This window comes from Brachyhypopomus gauderio, chromosome 5 (genome assembly GCF_052324685.1).
Source record: "Brachyhypopomus gauderio isolate BG-103 chromosome 5, BGAUD_0.2, whole genome shotgun sequence".
Taxonomy (NCBI): Eukaryota; Metazoa; Chordata; class Actinopteri; order Gymnotiformes; family Hypopomidae; genus Brachyhypopomus; species Brachyhypopomus gauderio.
In genome coordinates, this window is record NC_135215.1 from 32,626,486 (window position 1) to 32,644,115 (window position 17,630).

General features: G+C 42.9%; 1 protein-coding gene across 28 annotated transcripts in view; it reads right to left on the minus strand.

Annotated features, from left to right (window-relative positions):
* Positions 1-3,335: 3,335 nt before the first annotated feature.
* Positions 3,336-17,630, minus strand: part of nrcamb (neuronal cell adhesion molecule b) — a 79,483-nt gene continuing 65,188 nt past the window's right edge. For 14 of the 28 annotated variants that reach the window (XM_077007196.1, XM_077007207.1, XM_077007205.1 and 11 more), the window contains 11 exons: positions 17,160-17,385; positions 15,983-16,098; positions 15,624-15,840; positions 15,350-15,472; positions 14,554-14,730; positions 13,424-13,489; positions 13,016-13,138; positions 11,522-11,677; positions 8,744-8,875; positions 8,582-8,660; positions 3,336-5,585 (listed from right to left, as the gene is read on the minus strand). In XM_077007196.1, the coding sequence (XP_076863311.1) occupies positions 5,351-5,585; positions 8,582-8,660; positions 8,744-8,875; positions 11,522-11,677; positions 13,016-13,138; positions 13,424-13,489; positions 14,554-14,730; positions 15,350-15,472; positions 15,624-15,840; positions 15,983-16,098; positions 17,160-17,385 (1,650 nt within the window). In that variant the 3' untranslated portion in view covers positions 3,336-5,350. Of the gene's footprint in view, positions 5,586-5,605; positions 8,418-8,581; positions 8,661-8,743; positions 8,876-11,521; positions 11,678-13,015; positions 13,139-13,423; positions 13,490-13,745; positions 14,073-14,553; positions 14,731-15,349; positions 15,473-15,623; positions 15,841-15,982; positions 16,099-17,159; positions 17,386-17,630 lie in introns of those variants that run through there. The other 14 variants (XM_077007219.1, XM_077007217.1, XM_077007214.1 and 11 more) reach the window with 5 other exon arrangements.

Below are 17,630 nucleotides of genomic sequence, written 5' to 3' on the forward strand. Positions count from 1 at the left end.
ACAATTACAGAATATCTGGGATTCTTGACTAAAACTGGGTACTTCGTTGAAACGTCACTAATAACAGAACTACGTAACTACAATTTCATGTTCTCTGTCTTGTTGTTTGAGTGTAAGATGGACAATGTCACTGTACATCATTGGCTAATTACTCATTTTGTCCTGGACATGCTGACAGATCTGTGAGTTCTAAAAGTCCAAGAGAGTAGCACAAGCCTGTTATGAAACTGGCAAAGAAATTCATCAGGCAGTTTAATTTTATACCAAAAAATAAAAAGAAAATAATAATAAAATCTGTTCTTCAACAAGGATCCCTTGTAAAATTAAGAATATATAGTTTAATGTTTACTGCATTGCATTACTAAACATATTTGGATTCCTGCTAAGTTAACATTACTAAACGAAAGAAGATGTTCTATGCAAACAGAAATGAATCAATCTGCTGTTTTCCATGGAAAATGAATATGTCTTGTCGGATGTTTTAGGGTTACAAATATTGTAAAAGCAAGTCCACCAAGCCACCAGCAACTGCACTAGGACCAAACACACACACACACACACACACACACACACACACACACACACACACACCTCCACACACACACACACACACACACACACACACACACACACACACACACACACACACACACACACACACACACACACACACACACACACACACACACACACACACACACACACACACATATTCATCACTTAAATTCTATACTCCCATTCCCTCTTCTTTCTTCCTAAAATCCACAGGGGAGATTTGGGGGCAGTAATCTCATCCCTGTCATCACATACAGGGAAAGATGAGAAATAGAAGAGGAGGGGGTGGGGGATGGAAAGATGAAAAAATGGAAAAAGGAGGGCATTAGTGTCAGATCAATACAACAAAGAGCTCACACTTTATGTATGAGCCACCCAGCAGTGCAGATCTCCAGAGGAGGGGGTGAAATGTGAGGACGGCCCCTTGAGGAGTTATATATCACCTCAGCTCTGAGCTCTTCTGTGTCAGAGACACGTCTGCCACCTCCAACACAACACCAATAAACATAGAAAATATTTTCTCTAAGTAAATTTTATGTAATGCTGAATCCAGGACTTGAACAAGTCTTTTCGGTCAGTGTCTGGACAAAATGGGGTTTTCACAGTTTTTTCCCCTTTTGTCTTCTGTTGTTGTAGCATAATCATTTGTCAGGAGACAGAAGCAGGTTTGGACACATGGCCATGCCATTCATCTGCCATATGGAAATACCAGTGAGCAATCATAAACAATTATGAGATTCGTCTTTCACATTCACCAAAACGAAAGGTCAGATTTGCATAAGGACACAAAAGAACAGAGACAAAGGTTTTACAAGCTGCTGATCATGACTAAGAATAAAATATTTCTATTATGAATTTATCTTTCAAATGTAGTACTCACAATCAACATAAGGTAAGCATTTTCAGTCAAGATTTTTTAATGTATGAAAAGGTTTTAAGAGTAATAAAGGTCCTATTAACATCCTTGGTGTAAAATGGCCATGTCAGAGTATGAGAGAGGCAATGTGTAATATTTGTAAATTATATATATATTATATATAATTTTTTAAATAAAAGAAGACATTTTGATATAGGTGTGTTTAAATCAAAGCATAGTCACACACATACTCAAGCATTATACACAATCCCTGCAGATGAGACAAGGGTAATTGAGCAGTGATGGGGGTGGGGGGTGTTTGGGTTATGTTGGCATAGTGACAATGATCGCGATTTAGTCCAGGCTTAATGTGGATCCTGAAATCACTCATTACAAGAGCCGTCCCTTCTGGAATCAACTCTAATTGGCAAAAATTATTGTTTAATTAAAAAAAGTGAGACAGACCAGCTTAGCAGAATGAACATCTAGTGTGATTCTATGAACTCTATGAATTGTGATTGGCCCACGAAGATGGTGGGAAGTGACCTCTGATTTGATGTTGCTAAGACACAGAGATGTGAGCAGAAACATTGCACAAAGCCATTTCCATCCAGCTATGCGGACAAATGCAGATTGCGTTATTTGCTTCATCCAAATAAGCTTAATTAAACACAATGAACCAATTACTTTGATAAAAAGCCAACACTTAAATCTTTTTACAATTATCATTCTTTAATAAAATTAACTTTCACTTTTAAGGACTCCATTACCTGGAAACACTATTACATTTAAGTAAGAGCTATGGAGATGTGGGAGAGACATGGAAATGAGATTATATCTCTTGAACTCATTGCTAACCACATTAGTTATTGGGTAAATTTTTGGACAGGGTATTTTTTATTTTATTTTGTTAACTTTTATATAGATATATAAGATATATATTTAATATATATAGAGCATATAACTGACACAATTTGACACACATATCACTTCAACCCTCAGTCCATTTTCATACCCCAACACTAGATGGCGTTGTAGGAATGGCTCCAGAAGTTCAGGGGTATAATATAACAGTTATATTTTGTAATTCCCTAAAGTGCAGTAGTGGTGAACAGTAATTGGTTATTTGGGATATGATCAGGAAATACAATATGGGAGGAATTTTTGAAATAGCAAAAGCACTGAGAGCTGAGTGTGTGTCCAACCAAAGTCCCTCTGTGTGTTTAGTACATGGTTCACACACACTTCTGCTGCTGCACTTAGGGCATTTGCCATTTGACTCCAAGAAAACATATTTTGGAGGTCTAGATCCATTTATTCAAAAAATCAAATGTTTAGGAGCAGAAGGCACAGTGCTCTTGCCAACCAGTTACAGAGTCCAAGAGACACCCACAGACGTCTGTGTTTCCTGCCATAGTCACTCTGTAGTCATACAACAGATGGCCGAAGGTTTGCTATCTCTGCTGCAATTATTGCAAAAAATATTACAATGACAGGAATAAACATGTCTTCAAGGTTCACCAGGCCACTTTTAGACTTTTTTTTTTTTACTTTGTTGCTGGTCCAGTTTGATTTTAAGGATTACTCCTGTGCTCTGGGTATGTTACTGTGATCAAAGTAAGACATGCACAGTGACATTCTGTATGTTTCTTCCAAATCAATCACCTCTTAAAATAGCCTGCATTTTAATAGCAGGGGAGAGTAGAAATACCCCACCCACCACAGCAAACACCAAACAACACAGCCCGTCCCACAGTACAGGCTCCACTCTCAGTGCTCCTGCTAATGTGTTGGTTTTATTTACAGTCGCAAAGCAAAGATAATAAGGAAGTGAAGACTTTGTGCTCTGTCAAGACATATCCATGCAATATTTGCACAAATTTAACACCAAAAAGAAGACACAGCAACAGATAATACGGTATATTTATTTATTCGTTCAGTATTAAATTTACAGTTGCTGAAATTTCATTCCCAAACTCAAGTGGAGAAATGTAAATATAAACGAGACAAAATTGTTAGTAAAATTTGGGGAAAAAAACATTTTTTTCAATAAAAACAATTCCAACTCTATTATGCAAAGAAAAAATAAAAGATAGATGATTGTGTTGAATAATGATTCAGATAAATAAATTGAAGTAATACAATCAATTACCACGTACAGAAATTACAGTCCTCTCTATTGTGCTTAAAATCAGCTCTCATTGAATTCTATCTGCCAGTATTATGGGTTTTACTTTGTTCGCCAAAACAATCTCCTCCATTGCTCAGTAATGAGCTCCATGCTAAAATGGGGATGTGTTGCAATGTACTTTGATCACAGCGAAGGAAATAAGTCGTGGGTGGAAACAACACACTCAACATGCCTTCACACCTCAGATTTCAATAATGCCTGATTGACTTCTACTTGACTTATTTTAAGTAAAACATGATATCGTATTATTTACAAATTCTACAATATATCTACATAAAAAAACATACATTTAAAATTAAAACTTGATGCAAGTTATCTGAAAACAAAATTCATGAAAATCCATTCATAGGAAAGGGTCTTAACATTGAACAATGGACAAACATAACTTTACAAAAGGAATATGAATGCATTGTTTTTAGACACACACACACACACACACACAATTGTTAAGTGCACTCACACACAAACATGCGTGCATGTACACACACAAACCAGCACAAGCACAGAGCGCTAAAAAAACAACCAACGAACTGAAACTAAATGAGGCCAAAGGTCAAAATTTGCGGTGCCCATTTTGTTTATTAGATAGAACAAATTATATTTGAGAGGTCCCTGTCTTCTTCCTATACTCCTACCGACAGGCCCGTCGTTTCCAGCGCATACAAACACTTTCTCTATCACTCTCTGCTCCCAGACATCATTTTACTTAAATATGCAATAGATCTGTTACAGTAAACTGAGGCAGAACCCCATAATTGAATCAAAGGCACAACGTAGTAAAGGCTCCCCGGCCCCCCGTTATAATGTCCAAATACAGTTCATTGTATAAAAGGGCACATGAATGGAAGTGCTCCAGTTTTTTTATACTACATATAAAAGCATGTTTTGGGTTGCTATGGTTTCGGTTGCCATGGGAACCACAAGAGTTCGCATGCAGGTCAAAGTGATGACAGCGGACTCTAATGATACGGTTGAGCTACTCAATATGTGCACATGCAAGGGGGGTGAAGGTGGCACCAGCTATATCTAAACGTCACTGTCCACCAGTCCTTCAGGTCAGCACATATTACATCCATTACACAGGATAAAGTCCTTTTTTTCTACAACTATTTACATGTCTTCTGTCTTGAGGAAAGACGTAATTATAATAAGTATACATTTATTCAAAGATTTTTGCAGCAGTGTTTTAAAATCACTGGTGCATTTTGCATGTACAGATCTCAAAAAATCAGGCATACCCAGTATTTCAAAGGAGCTCCACACTTCTCTCATAAATGAACCAGATCTCATACTTCAGGTTTATGTAATAGTAGCAGATCTTGCATGCAGTGCTGGCATACTGTATTTTAGCACTAACCATAAAGGTCAACAGACATTAGCTAAAAGAATGTGCACTCTAACCAGTCTCCTAAGAAAGATTCAGGAATGCATCACTGATTGATGCCACATCTGTCTTCAGCCCACATCCAATGAAAATACACCACCTGAAGTGCATTTGGTGAATATTAACCCGCTCCCACACACGTCTACCTATAACGGAATTTTTTTTAACCCTTGAACGTAATTTAGTTTTGAATCGTCTCCTTCGTTTTGATATTCCTCCGTAGACAAGCAATGAATTAGAGGTCTAATCATGCTGAAAAGCTGCATCCAAACAGTCCTATCTGAACTACTTAGGTTCCCTACATTCCTATTTGCACTACTTAAGTTCCCTAAATTCCTATTTGCACTACTTATTTTCCCTGTGCTTACACAAACGAGTTCATAGCATTAACAGGTGACGGGGCCTCCGAGCTCTCATGAGCCTGCACGCCGTCCCTGTCTGTCTTTCCGCTATACTGCCCGATAAAGGAGCCGTCCTCGTTGAACTGGCCGTCCCCTCCTTCTCCGTAGTCAACTAAACTGTCGTCACTTTCGTCCCGCTTTACGGTGCCGCTGGACGGGGTGCGGCTCCCTTTTAACGGTTTATGGTCCTCATTGTCACTAGGAGAAAATAACATGCAGGGGTTACAGGTGGAAGGATGAGTGGCGTGTCACACAGAGATTAGCTCGGCTGTTCACGACAGAAGATGGAACATCGATGCAAACAACATGCCAGGTATAGTACATACACATGTGCCACGCTTAGTGATGTAGGTACGACAAAATTAGTATGAAATACATATATAATATTAAATGTTACTGTTACATCCTGTGGCACATATAATAAAATTAATTTTACTTTTTTTACTTTAATTTTAATTTGTGGAGGTTTATGGTGAATGGGGTCAAAGCAAAACTTTGAATATCGAACACCAATATATACCAGGCATAATTATGTCATTCTCAACATTTCTGCATTTTTAAGCAAATGAGTAAATGGTATGAATTATAGTTATGTCATACAGTAACATATTCTTTTCACATGAGATTAAATTACTAAAGCCCTTAGTAACTGACCAATTATTATTACCAAAATTATTGCAAGTATTTGATAGTGCACCCTAAGGTCCAGCTATAAAAATTCTAAGCTCAGCAGTGAACTACGTCAATACAATCAGAAGAGCATTTACACTGATTATGACTAGTTATATAAACCAGTAGGTCATTAAAGAGACACATTTTAAACTTGGAATCCTTTACATTGAATGTTGGTAACAATGACCAACACATAAGATCTGTGAATTAATATAGCACTAATGAGTTATCATTGTTATCATTGTTCATTTCTGAAGGCTCTAGTAATTGTAATCACAGTGAATGAGGCTTATGTCACTAAACATGAGCACCAGCTTCCCACAGCCACTGTAAACATTCAGTACCCATACATAATACGACAATGATGAGAGCAAATAACAGCCAAAACAAAATGGAGCAGCTGAGAGACATAACAAATCGATTCAGCTGACAGACATGACAAATCAATTCAGTTGACTTAAAACAAGCATGTGATGAGCTGTCATGTAATGTGCTGCACAAACGTTTGAAACCTTTGCCTTAAAAAGCCATAAAATGCCATCATACACATGTAAGCGTTCAGCAACAGCCCTGGGCAGCTATGGTAGTGGCTCTAGCGTCGATGAACAGATGGCGTGTTGCCTGTGTTACCTCTGAACCCCTGGAAAGACACCCCTAAAACAGCTGGGGCTGTAGGAACGCTTGTGTGTGATGGCATTGGGCCTCAGGACGTGGTGGCACGAGTCGAATGTCGTCCTGGGATGGAGCACGAGACTCCCAACGCCGCTCCTCATGTCCGTCAGGTTCCCCCATGCACGTTTTGAACTGTCCTTCTTACCTCCTTCCAGACCTACGTCCAGCCCACACACCGGGACGGCACAGGGCAGGGACAGCGGTGGCCAGAGAGGACGGTCGTATTGAGTTAGCGTGCGGGTACGTGGCGCGCGCAGGCGCAGCTATGATCGACACTGTGTGCAGGGAGACGCTGTCCTGCAGCTGTGCGGGCTCAGAACTGCCACACACCACTCTCGCTACCTCACTTCACTACGGCTGCCCACCACCCCGCCAGGGTCCGGAGTCAACGCCGCGCTAACCACAGGCTGCACGGGGACGGAAACGAACCGGGGTGGGGGTCGGGGGAATAAAAGGGGGTCCAGGACATGGGACGTGGTTAGCCGTTCGGGTTAAAGGGGGAAAAGATAAAAAGTTTATAAATATAAACGCCACATCAAAATTCACAACATAATTTAAATGTATGCGTGAGTATGTAAAGGCTTGTTGAGGTGATGTTTTAAACTTTTCCTGTCACAATTAAAAGAGCAAAAATGAAGTGGCTGTCACCACTTGACTGCTACTTTATGAGATTTTATGAATATTCTATTTCTATGGGTCACATGAACCTGACAATATTAAATTCTTATATGACAATGGCAGGTAGTCCTGATTTCATCAAGTACTTTCATAGCACTCATAACAGACCTATGAACTACAATATTGTAAAGTATTCCAGTTCATCAAGCGGACACAATAAATGTAACTACGAATGTAAACATTAGCAGAAAATTATGGCCCTCTTTGCATGTTGTGCTATATACTGTATGTAATAATATTGCATACTGTATACTCATTACTTTGTACATCAGCCAGTACATTTATCTATTGCAAATGACACTTTATGTACAGCCATGCATAGTACATTAAATTATAGATAACGAAGAAGATTAATTACAAATTGCAAATGTAAGGACACAGTAAAGAGATAAAATAACACTATATTATATGCTAATTATATACAAAACAATATCAGGTATAAAATGAAGACCATGTAAACATAATAAAAATTTAAAAGGAAGTACAAAAAGTGTTTTCAAAGTACAACACAAAGTAAAGTGCTTGGTTGTTTTATAGCTTTCATGTGCAAGTCGATAAGCAGCTAACAAAGAGGAAGAGACTGATGACAATAACGACCGTCTCAAGAGAACTGCATCCACTGTGAGATGGAGAACCTCCGTGCAAATATCATCTGAATGTTATTATAGTGTACATGTGCACTGTGAATTTTAGAGATGAATAAATAATGTTTGCATAATTATTCAGCCGACTGATCTGAATGAATTCAAATTTGAGAGGAGGATCTTGTTTCTACTAATGTAAACTAAAACATCTCATAAAACCAAAGGATGGAAAAGTATCTAAACTAGGGTCCTGAATTGTGAATATTATGGACGGTTTACATATTGTCATCCACATTTTGTAGAAAATGAATCATTAACACAGGAATGGCATCGAACAATATGGGGCAACCTGCCCGCAAACGAAAACGAGTTGTGCTCCCGCTCCAGAGGTGAAGAGGTTTCGGGTCACTTGTAGTCCCATACCCTGCGCGGGTGAAGCAGGGGTCATAGTTCATGATCAGGGGAGGAAACACTTTCTCCAGAGGGTGGTGTGTTGGGGTGAAGGTGTAGGGGGAAAACCCCCAGAGGGCTGCATGTTTTGGGGTGAAGGTGTATGAGGACCCCCCCTTAGGTGGACTGTTCTCTCACCTGTACTCTCCAAACGTTATATCATCATCCTTCATGGGCTGGATCTCCGGGTCTGCGTGTGCCGCTTCCTTCTCTTTCACTGGCAAAGCAAACAGGGCTTTAGTTGTCTGCGTCCCCCAAGTCGTGCCAAAGGAAACCAAGGACTGCTGGGGGCTGTCTCACCTGGGTACTTCCCCCCTTTGTTCCTCTTGATGAAGCACATGATGAGGAGGACCAGGATGAGCAGAGCGATGGCACACATGAGGCCGATGAACCAGCCCTGCGTGGCGATGTCCACCTGTCTGCTGGCCATAGCTAATGGAGGGTGGATGGGGCGACAGTTAGACATAAGAAGTGACACGCGGCCCATTTCAGCGCATGTGTACAGCTGACGTCTGCAGATAACAAACGGGGGTGTAGTGGCGGGGAGGAGCGTTCTGATTGGGTAGCAGGGGAGAGGTGCGTTCTGATTGGGTAGCAGGGCAGGAGCAATGGAGCGTCCCTGAAAAGCGCAGTCATCGCCATGCAGGCGCACTGGGACTGCAAGTCGAATTAAGCAAACCAACTCACTGCTGATAACTGACGTACAGCCACTGAGTTTTCAGTCCATTAGCACAAGCATATGAGCACTGCACATTTCACCACAGGTTTTCACACGCAAAATTTCAAAGAACACACACACAAAAAAAACACAAGAGTGAAATACTATCCACTGCTAACAGTGTTTGATGTAGACAGTCATACTATCCACTGCTAACAGTGTTTGATGTAGACAGTCATACTATCCACCAGAGGTGGGGACTCGAGTCACATGACTTGGACTCGAGTCAGACTCGAGTCATTAATATTAAGACTTTTGACTTGACTTGAAAAAATATTCAGAGACTTAGACTTGACTTGGACTTTTACACCAATAACTTGGGACTTGAATTGGACTTGAACCTGTTTACTTGCAAAGACTTGATTTTTTTTACCCCAAATCTAAATTTTAAAACGCATATTAATATTTATAAAGTGCGCCCCATTAATTTCATTTCCGTCCTTCTGACGCAGACCAGTCCTCTGCTTTTCCACACTCTGTACGTGTGTGTGCATGAGCTGCAGCACAACCAATCAAATGGGGGGTTGGCGAACGTAAGTTTTTACCGGGCGGGGTGTAAAATGGACACAAATTAAGTATTATATCGCGATCGATCGATCGCCAGGGGTTGGTGCCAGAGCGAACTAGTAACTCATTGAATCATAGATGTGGATCAGAGGTAAATAAACTAGATTTTTTTCCGGCGTGAGAAATCGGACGTGTGGCGTGAGAGCGTGTGAAGACGGTCAAATGCGTGTGTCTCACGCTCAATGCGTGTGTCTCACGCTCAATGCGTGAGAGTTGGCAACCCTGGGTTCTGTATCTGAACTCGGGGAAGAGAGCCTCTCTCTGTCACCATCATAATATCCAGTTCTATCTCAGCATGGATTGTGTATTTGAAGACATCTACGTCGAGAAAAAAATATATTGACAAAAGTGGAGCGAGTTTTCAGCTATGGGGACATCATTAATCGTGCACAAATGACATACAGACTTTTGGCCAGGAAATGCAATGCAGAATAGTTTACTGAAATGTCTAAAGTTGCAGATTCCTGTTAATTGTTCAGTTCTTATATTTGTTTGTCTTGTGTCACTCACACATGTTCTCCAATAAACCAGATAAGAGAAGAGAGGGAAAATGCTGTTATGGTTCTTTGTATTGTACTGTGAAAATATCAGCACTTTTTATTTGAACATGGAGTTCTACTTATGACTTTTTCACAGAATATTTATTTCTGGAAAATTGTAGTTTAAAGTATGAATATTTTTGCAACTAAGTTTAACAAATTGAACTGTGCAATAAAGAGGTGTAATTTTAATTTTTTTTAATACTTCGTGTTTTCAGTTGCACACGTTTTATCAAGATTTGAGGAGAATACAGATTTTAAAAAGAACACGTCTATTATTTACATTTAAAATATACCTGCAACATTGGTAAAAAAAAAAAAAAAAGACTCGAAAGGACTTGAAATTCCAAGTTTCAGACTTGGGACTTGACTTGACTGATGCCTGTCTTGACTCGAGACTTGACTTGACTTGAGTGTCTTTGCTTGAGACTTGACTCGGGACTTGAGGTATAAAGACTTGGACTTACTTGAGACTTGCAAAACACTGACTTGGTCCCACCTCTGCTATCCACTGCTAACAGTGTTTGATGTAGACAGCCATACTATCCTCTGCTAACAGTGTTTGATGTAGACAGTCATACTATCCACTGCTAACAGTGTTTGATGTAGACAGTCATACTATCCACTGCTAACAGTGTTTGATGTAGACAGCCATACTATCCTCTGCTAACAGTGTTTGATGTAGACAGCCACACTATCCACTTCTAAGTGTTTGATGTAGACAGTCATACTATCCACTGCTAACAGTGTTTGATGTAGACAGTCATACTATCCTCTGCTAACAGTGTTTGATGTAGACAGCCACACTATCCACTTCTAAGTGTTTGATGTAGACAGTCATACTATCCACTGCTAACAGTGTTTGATGTAGACAGTCATACTATCCTCTGCTAACAGTGTTTGATGTAGACAGCCACACTATCCACTTCTAAGTGTTTGATGTAGACAGCCATACTCTCCACTTCTAAGTGTTTGATGTAGACAGCCATACTCTCCACTGCTAAGTGTTTGATGTAGACAGCCATACTATCCTCTGCTAACAGTGTTTGATGTAGACAGCCAATCATGCAGGGAACACACAGCTCAGTATATGAACACACCTTGAAGATTTTCACTGAAACCAACTAACACTTCTTACAGACAGAAGCACTTGAGTGATGAGCTGAAGGAGGGGGGGACAAAGTACATGCGGGTGTACAACCGGTGAATGACACGTCACGTGAGGTGATGGGTGATGGCCAGACGGGGCCTCACCTGGTACCGTAACCACCAGCTCCTCAGAACGGTGGACCGTTTGGTCAGCGTGGCTCTTAGCCACCACACGCACTTTGTACGCCAGTCCTTCCTTTAAACCCTTAAGCACATGGGACTGTGAGCCATTAACCATCTCTTTGTGCCAGTCTTCATCACCTAATGGGGTTCCATGGAGAGGGACAGGTCACATCCAGACTCTCTGCTAGTGGAGCATATTCTGCTCCATGTTCTACACACTTCATGCAGGGGTAAGTTATGTCACTACAACCATTTGCCAAGTTAATCTTGTCTGAACTATCTTACTAGCAAAAAAAAAAAAATATCTATATTAAAGAGTATATGTCATGTTCATGTTCATGACATTTAAATTAATTCAATGAGGTATGAATGTCAGTGGTTATATTAGTAAGTATGAATAATCCTCATAGAAAGTACAACTTTTACATTACTGTGACATTCTGTAGGCTTGTGATGGTCCGTTATTCATCACAAGAAAACATTGTCATTAACAATTACGACAATTTATTTATCCATGAACTCTACTGTAACCTTAATTAGTTTCTCTATTTAATGGATGTTTTTGGATATCTCTCAAAATGTAGCCAAAGTTCAATTTACTTTAACTAATTTTTAGCCAATTAAAATGAGTTTGCTTTAAAAGTTTAGCACGTTTACTTAGTTTAATAGGGTTTTTAGAACATTTTAAATTGTTTTGCCAATATGTATAATGTATTACCCAAAATCCTTATTAGCGGATTAATCTAAGGGCGTACTCACACTAGGCACGGTTTGCTCGTTCCGTGCTGGGGCCCGGTTATCCCCCCTCCCCACTCCCCCTCTGGCCTGCACTCACACTGCCTTTATCAACCCGGCCCGAGCACGCTTACGTCACCACAATGCCGCTTTATTTGGAAAAAAAGCGCGCTCGCTCAAAACTATGGAGTTCAGGATTCTCTTTTTATTGTATTTTTGGAGTCGTTTTGGGAGTGCAGAAACACGGTGCAAGCACAGATTTATCGATCATTTAACACAACGATTGTCTGCTAATCGCTTTGCCGCCATGACTGTTTAACGTGAGCATCGCATCACTGACGTCATGTTTGAGTTCCAGCGAAATGAACCAATCAGACGAGGCACCAAGCGGGCCCGGGCACGGATAGCGCTCACACTAGAAGCGAACCGTGCCCGAGTCCACATGAATCGTGCCCTGGCCCACCTCTTCAAGCGGGCCCGAGCACGGTTAACTGATCCGGGCCCGGGCACGGTTGGAGCGCTCACACTAGCCAAACGAACCGTGCTTCAGCAGGGAACCGTGCCCGGGCCCGGATCACAGAGCCTAGTGTGAGTTCGCCCTAAATGATTCAATCTGAGAGAATATCCTGTAACATCTATTACTGATTCATCTCCTAATCATCTTTCATTTTAGTAATGGTTCATTACAACCTACATCTCTCAGTACCACAAAACAATTTTAGGGCCAAAATGACGTCTTACTGTTCTCTACAATATATTCAACGTAAATGTGCCTTTCGGGTCCCCAGTAATCCCAAGTGATTAGCGCTCCCTCCTCGCCCACAGACGAGCTAACGTTTCCGAACACTGGAGAGACCGGAGGCACTAGGCACACAAGAAATAAGATGAAAGTGAGGATCTGGTCCCTGGTATACTAGCAGGCATGTGAAACTGTTCCTGGAACAGTCCCCTTTCTTTTCTGTAAACCTGCATGCATCACCAATTTGGAACACAACCAGAAGAATGTTTGAATATGAACATACTGGCTAACAACAATCAACATTTCAAGGGATTTTAGTAATAAAAGTAATGTTAACTGCCAGATGTCCCAGTGTGTTAGCATCAGGTTAGAAGTGTTAAGGCCTAGATATGTCTATGAGTCAGGAGTACCCTTGGGTTGACGGGGGCGCAGATACTGGGAGGTGGGGGAAAGTGGGTGAGGGGAATCTGGACTCCCTAGGAAAAATATGAAAAGGGAAAAGAAACACCCACAAGGGCACACACATACACACACATGCACCCGCCACACACACACACACACACACACCCGCCCACGCAACCATGCACCCGTCACACACACACATATACCCAAAGCACACAAGCAAACACACACGCACACAAGCACGCATCCAGAGAGAGAGAGAGAGAGAGAGAGAGAGAGAGAGAGAGAGAGAGAGAGAGAGAGAGAGAGAGAGAGAGAGAGAGAGAGAGACATAGCACAAAGAGTTGACAGTGAGAACAGAAGCAGATTAAGTCATGTCAGGTATCACATACATGCCCAGCATTCTGCTAGTGGGACAAACTTAGCATAACAGAAGTCAGAAAGACGGGATGTTCATTTCAAAACTAAATAGAAGATACAAAATGGTAAGAGCTGTCATATGAAGTATATACCCTAACAGAACAAAGTGCTGAATATTTTGCTTATTGGACACTGGGAACTTGAGACAGACAAACCCTGAACTTTAAGTCACACAGTCTGACTACAGCTGTAGAATACACTACTCACAGGCAGGATGCAGGTATGAAGTGTCTTTGCCTGCATGTGTACAAAGTGAAGAAACAGATGCACAAGCGGAAAAAAATCTAAACGAACATGAACTCTGCAGCCAAATCTATTGATTTGCATATGTATTGATTTGGATATCTATTGGCAAATATTCGTAACAGCTCTGAAAGAAGCATCTGCTGTTCCCCTCCACCCATTTATCCCATCAGTGTTCCATCAATAACCCGTGAACTTTGACTGTTATGGGCCTGCCAGTCTTTGTGTGGCGGTACTAGCCTTCTCCACCCTCTGAGAGGCCTACGACTGATGCCTATGACTGGCAGATGGAGAAAACAGGAGAACTAAATTCAGAACGGCAATGAGTAACCACAACAACACAAAATTAAACCCGATCTCTCCGAAACCGAGCCGATGTGCTGCTTCTTCCTAACGATTAGTAACGATGCTTCACGTGGTTCAGAAAAGACCAATTGCAATGCTCATTATGTGTGAAAAACCCAGTGTGCTTTACCTCCGTCCATTATGGTGGCAAACTCCTCAGTAATGCCGGGCCCGGGTCCGGTCGCTGTTTTGGCACTGAAGTAAAACTTGTAGCGCGTGCTGTACTTGAGGTTGTGCAGTGTTGTACTGGTCTCGTTGGGAGGCACGGAGAGCTCCTTCAGCTGCCCAAACTCATTGGTGTTATTCACTAAAGAGGTCAAGTGAGATTGTTGGCAAAGACAGCGCACAGAGGGACGACAACATATTACTCAAGGTGACCCGTGATCCCCCATGGAGGTTTTTGTATGTGCAGCTTCTGTGCAGCTAAAATTCAGCAACATGCATTATGTAGATCAGTGGTTCCTAAACTTTTTCTGCCGTGCCCCCCTTTAGTAGATGAGAATATTTTTGCGCACCCTCCCCCCCTACATACACCCCCCTATATTGACACGTGCATATGTTTTACTTCCAAGCTTCGCGCCCCCCCTGCAATAGCCCCCCACTTTGGGAACCACTGATGTAGATAAATATATACATCGGCATCGACAAATATACATCGGCATTTACACAACATTTAGTATGCATGGGCAATGTTTTAAAGGACGCTAGGTGGAAGGAAACTCTCTGATTTAGTCACGTTTTGCAAAATGTTATTGAGAATGTATTGACTAACTGAAACTGCTTCTCTATAATGAGCAGCAGAGATTAAAGACATGCAGTCTGAACAACACACATCACAATGAGGGTGAAGATCTGTTTGATCTGCCGACCCACCCTGTTAAACCACAACTCAGGCTTAATCTAGGGTGGATTACATGTTGATTTACCTGTCTGGTATGTAAGGATGTAGCCTACTAGATGGCCATTTCTCTCATGGGGTGGACCCCACTCCAAAGTCAGAGAGTCTATATTGCTGTTAGTTACCCGAAGGAATGCCGGTGGACCAGGAACTGGGAAAAACAGAGAAATAGGCTCAAGAATAATATTTAATCCAAGAGTAAATCAAAGAGTCTTTATTATTCCATCCAGATTGATTTGAGTGGTGTCAAATCTTCTACCACTTTTAATCTGACGTCTCTAGAACTGAGCACCGGTTCTTACCTCCCTCGGGAGTCTCGAACTTCAGGAAGGGGCTGGCGGGGCCCTCCCCGCGCCCGTTACACACCCTGACGTTGAGGGAGTACAGGCTGTACGGGTGGAGGCCCGGGAGTTTGCCGTGGCTGCGGTTCCCGGTGAAGGTCAGCGTCTGCTGCTCCATGCGGTGGGTGTGGCTGTGGGTGGTGTGCTTGTGCAGGCTTCTTTCCTTCCAGTAATACACCTGGCACGAGGAAGAAGGAGAGAGAATACCGCAGCAGTTCAGCACGTGGAACGGGACATTTTCACAGAATTAATATCAAATACATTTTTGTGTAACTTTAAATGTGTTATATTGATACTAGACCAGACAAGAAAAGACAGACCTTGTACCCCTGTAGTCTTCCCCGCACTGATTTGGCTGGTACTGGTTCCCAGGAGACCTCGGCCTGGGTGCTGTTCTGCACACGCACCCGCACGTTGGCCGGTGCTGCCACTGGCCCTGTGTGAGAGTGGGCCAACACCGTTTACAAAAACGGGACCAGAGTAGCCCTGGGCCCTCACCGCCTCACTGCCTCACTGTCTCACCGCCTCACCGCCTCACCACCTCACCGTCTCACCACCTCACCGCCTCACTGTCTCACCGCCTCACTGTCTCACCACCTCACCGCCTCACCGCCTCACCACCTCACCGCCTCACCACCTCACCGTCTCACCACCTCACCGCCTCACTGTCTCACCACCTCACCGTCTCACCACCTCACCGCCTCACCGTCTCACCACCTCACTGTCTCACCACCTCACCGTCTCACCACCTCACCGCCTCACTGTCTCACCGCCTCACTGTCTCACCACCTCACTGTCTCACCACCTCACCGCTTCACCGCCTCACTGCCTCACTGTCTCACCGCCTCACTGTCTCACCGCCTCACCGTCTCACCACCTCACTGTCTCACCGCCTCACCGCCTCACTGTCTCACCACCTCACCGTCTCACCACCTCACCACCTCACCGTCTCACCACCTCACCGCCTCACCAACTCACCATCTCACCACCTCACCGCCTCACCGTCTCACTGCCTCACCACCTCACCGTCTCACCGCCTCACTGTCTCACCACCTCACTGTCTCACCGTCTCACTGCCTCACCACCTCACCGTCTCACTGCCTCACTGTCTCACCACCTCACCGTCTCACCATCTCACCATCTCACCACCTCACCGCCTCACCGTCTCACTGCCTCACCACCTTACCGTCTCACCGCCTCACTGTCTCACCACCTCACCGTCTCACTGCCTCACTGTCTCACCACCTCACCGTCTCACTGCCTCACCACCTCACCGTCTCACCATCTCACCGCCTCACTGTCTCACTGCCTCACTGTCTCACCGCTTCACCACCTCACCGCCTTACCGTCTCACTGTCTCACCACCTCACCGTCTCACCTTCTCACCACCTCACACCTCACCACTTCACCGCCTCACCACTCAGTTCTGACACACGTACGCAAAACATACGCAAATGTCTGCTTTCTACTGAGAAAGAAAAACGTGTTGTTACTCACAGTCCTCTCCCGAGTAACCCACGACGATGGGCGGCTTGGGTCCTTTACCGTAGTTGTTCAGCGCCTGGACTTTCACCTCGTATGGCACAAAGGTGGGCGTCCCCGCCACCACAAACTTAGAGACGTTGGCCACTGTCTCCGTATTCCAGTCCTTGTCCACATCCATCTGTCGCCACATGACGTTATACTGCAGGCCAGGACCGTTCGACTGAAGACCTGTCAATGGCTTCCAAAGACATTCAGCGTTACTATTTGGTTGGTAAACAACAAGGTTCCATTTAGCAGAGGATAAGCCATCTACCATCTATGCTATCAACTCTTGAAAGGCGCTATATACATTGAACATTCATTCATTCATTCATTCATTCATAGTGAAGTGTTTCCATCTACCATCCCTTTGGTTACACATTACCACTGAGTATCCCTATAGTTTCGTATTACCATGTAGTATCCATAGTGTGCTTACAAATG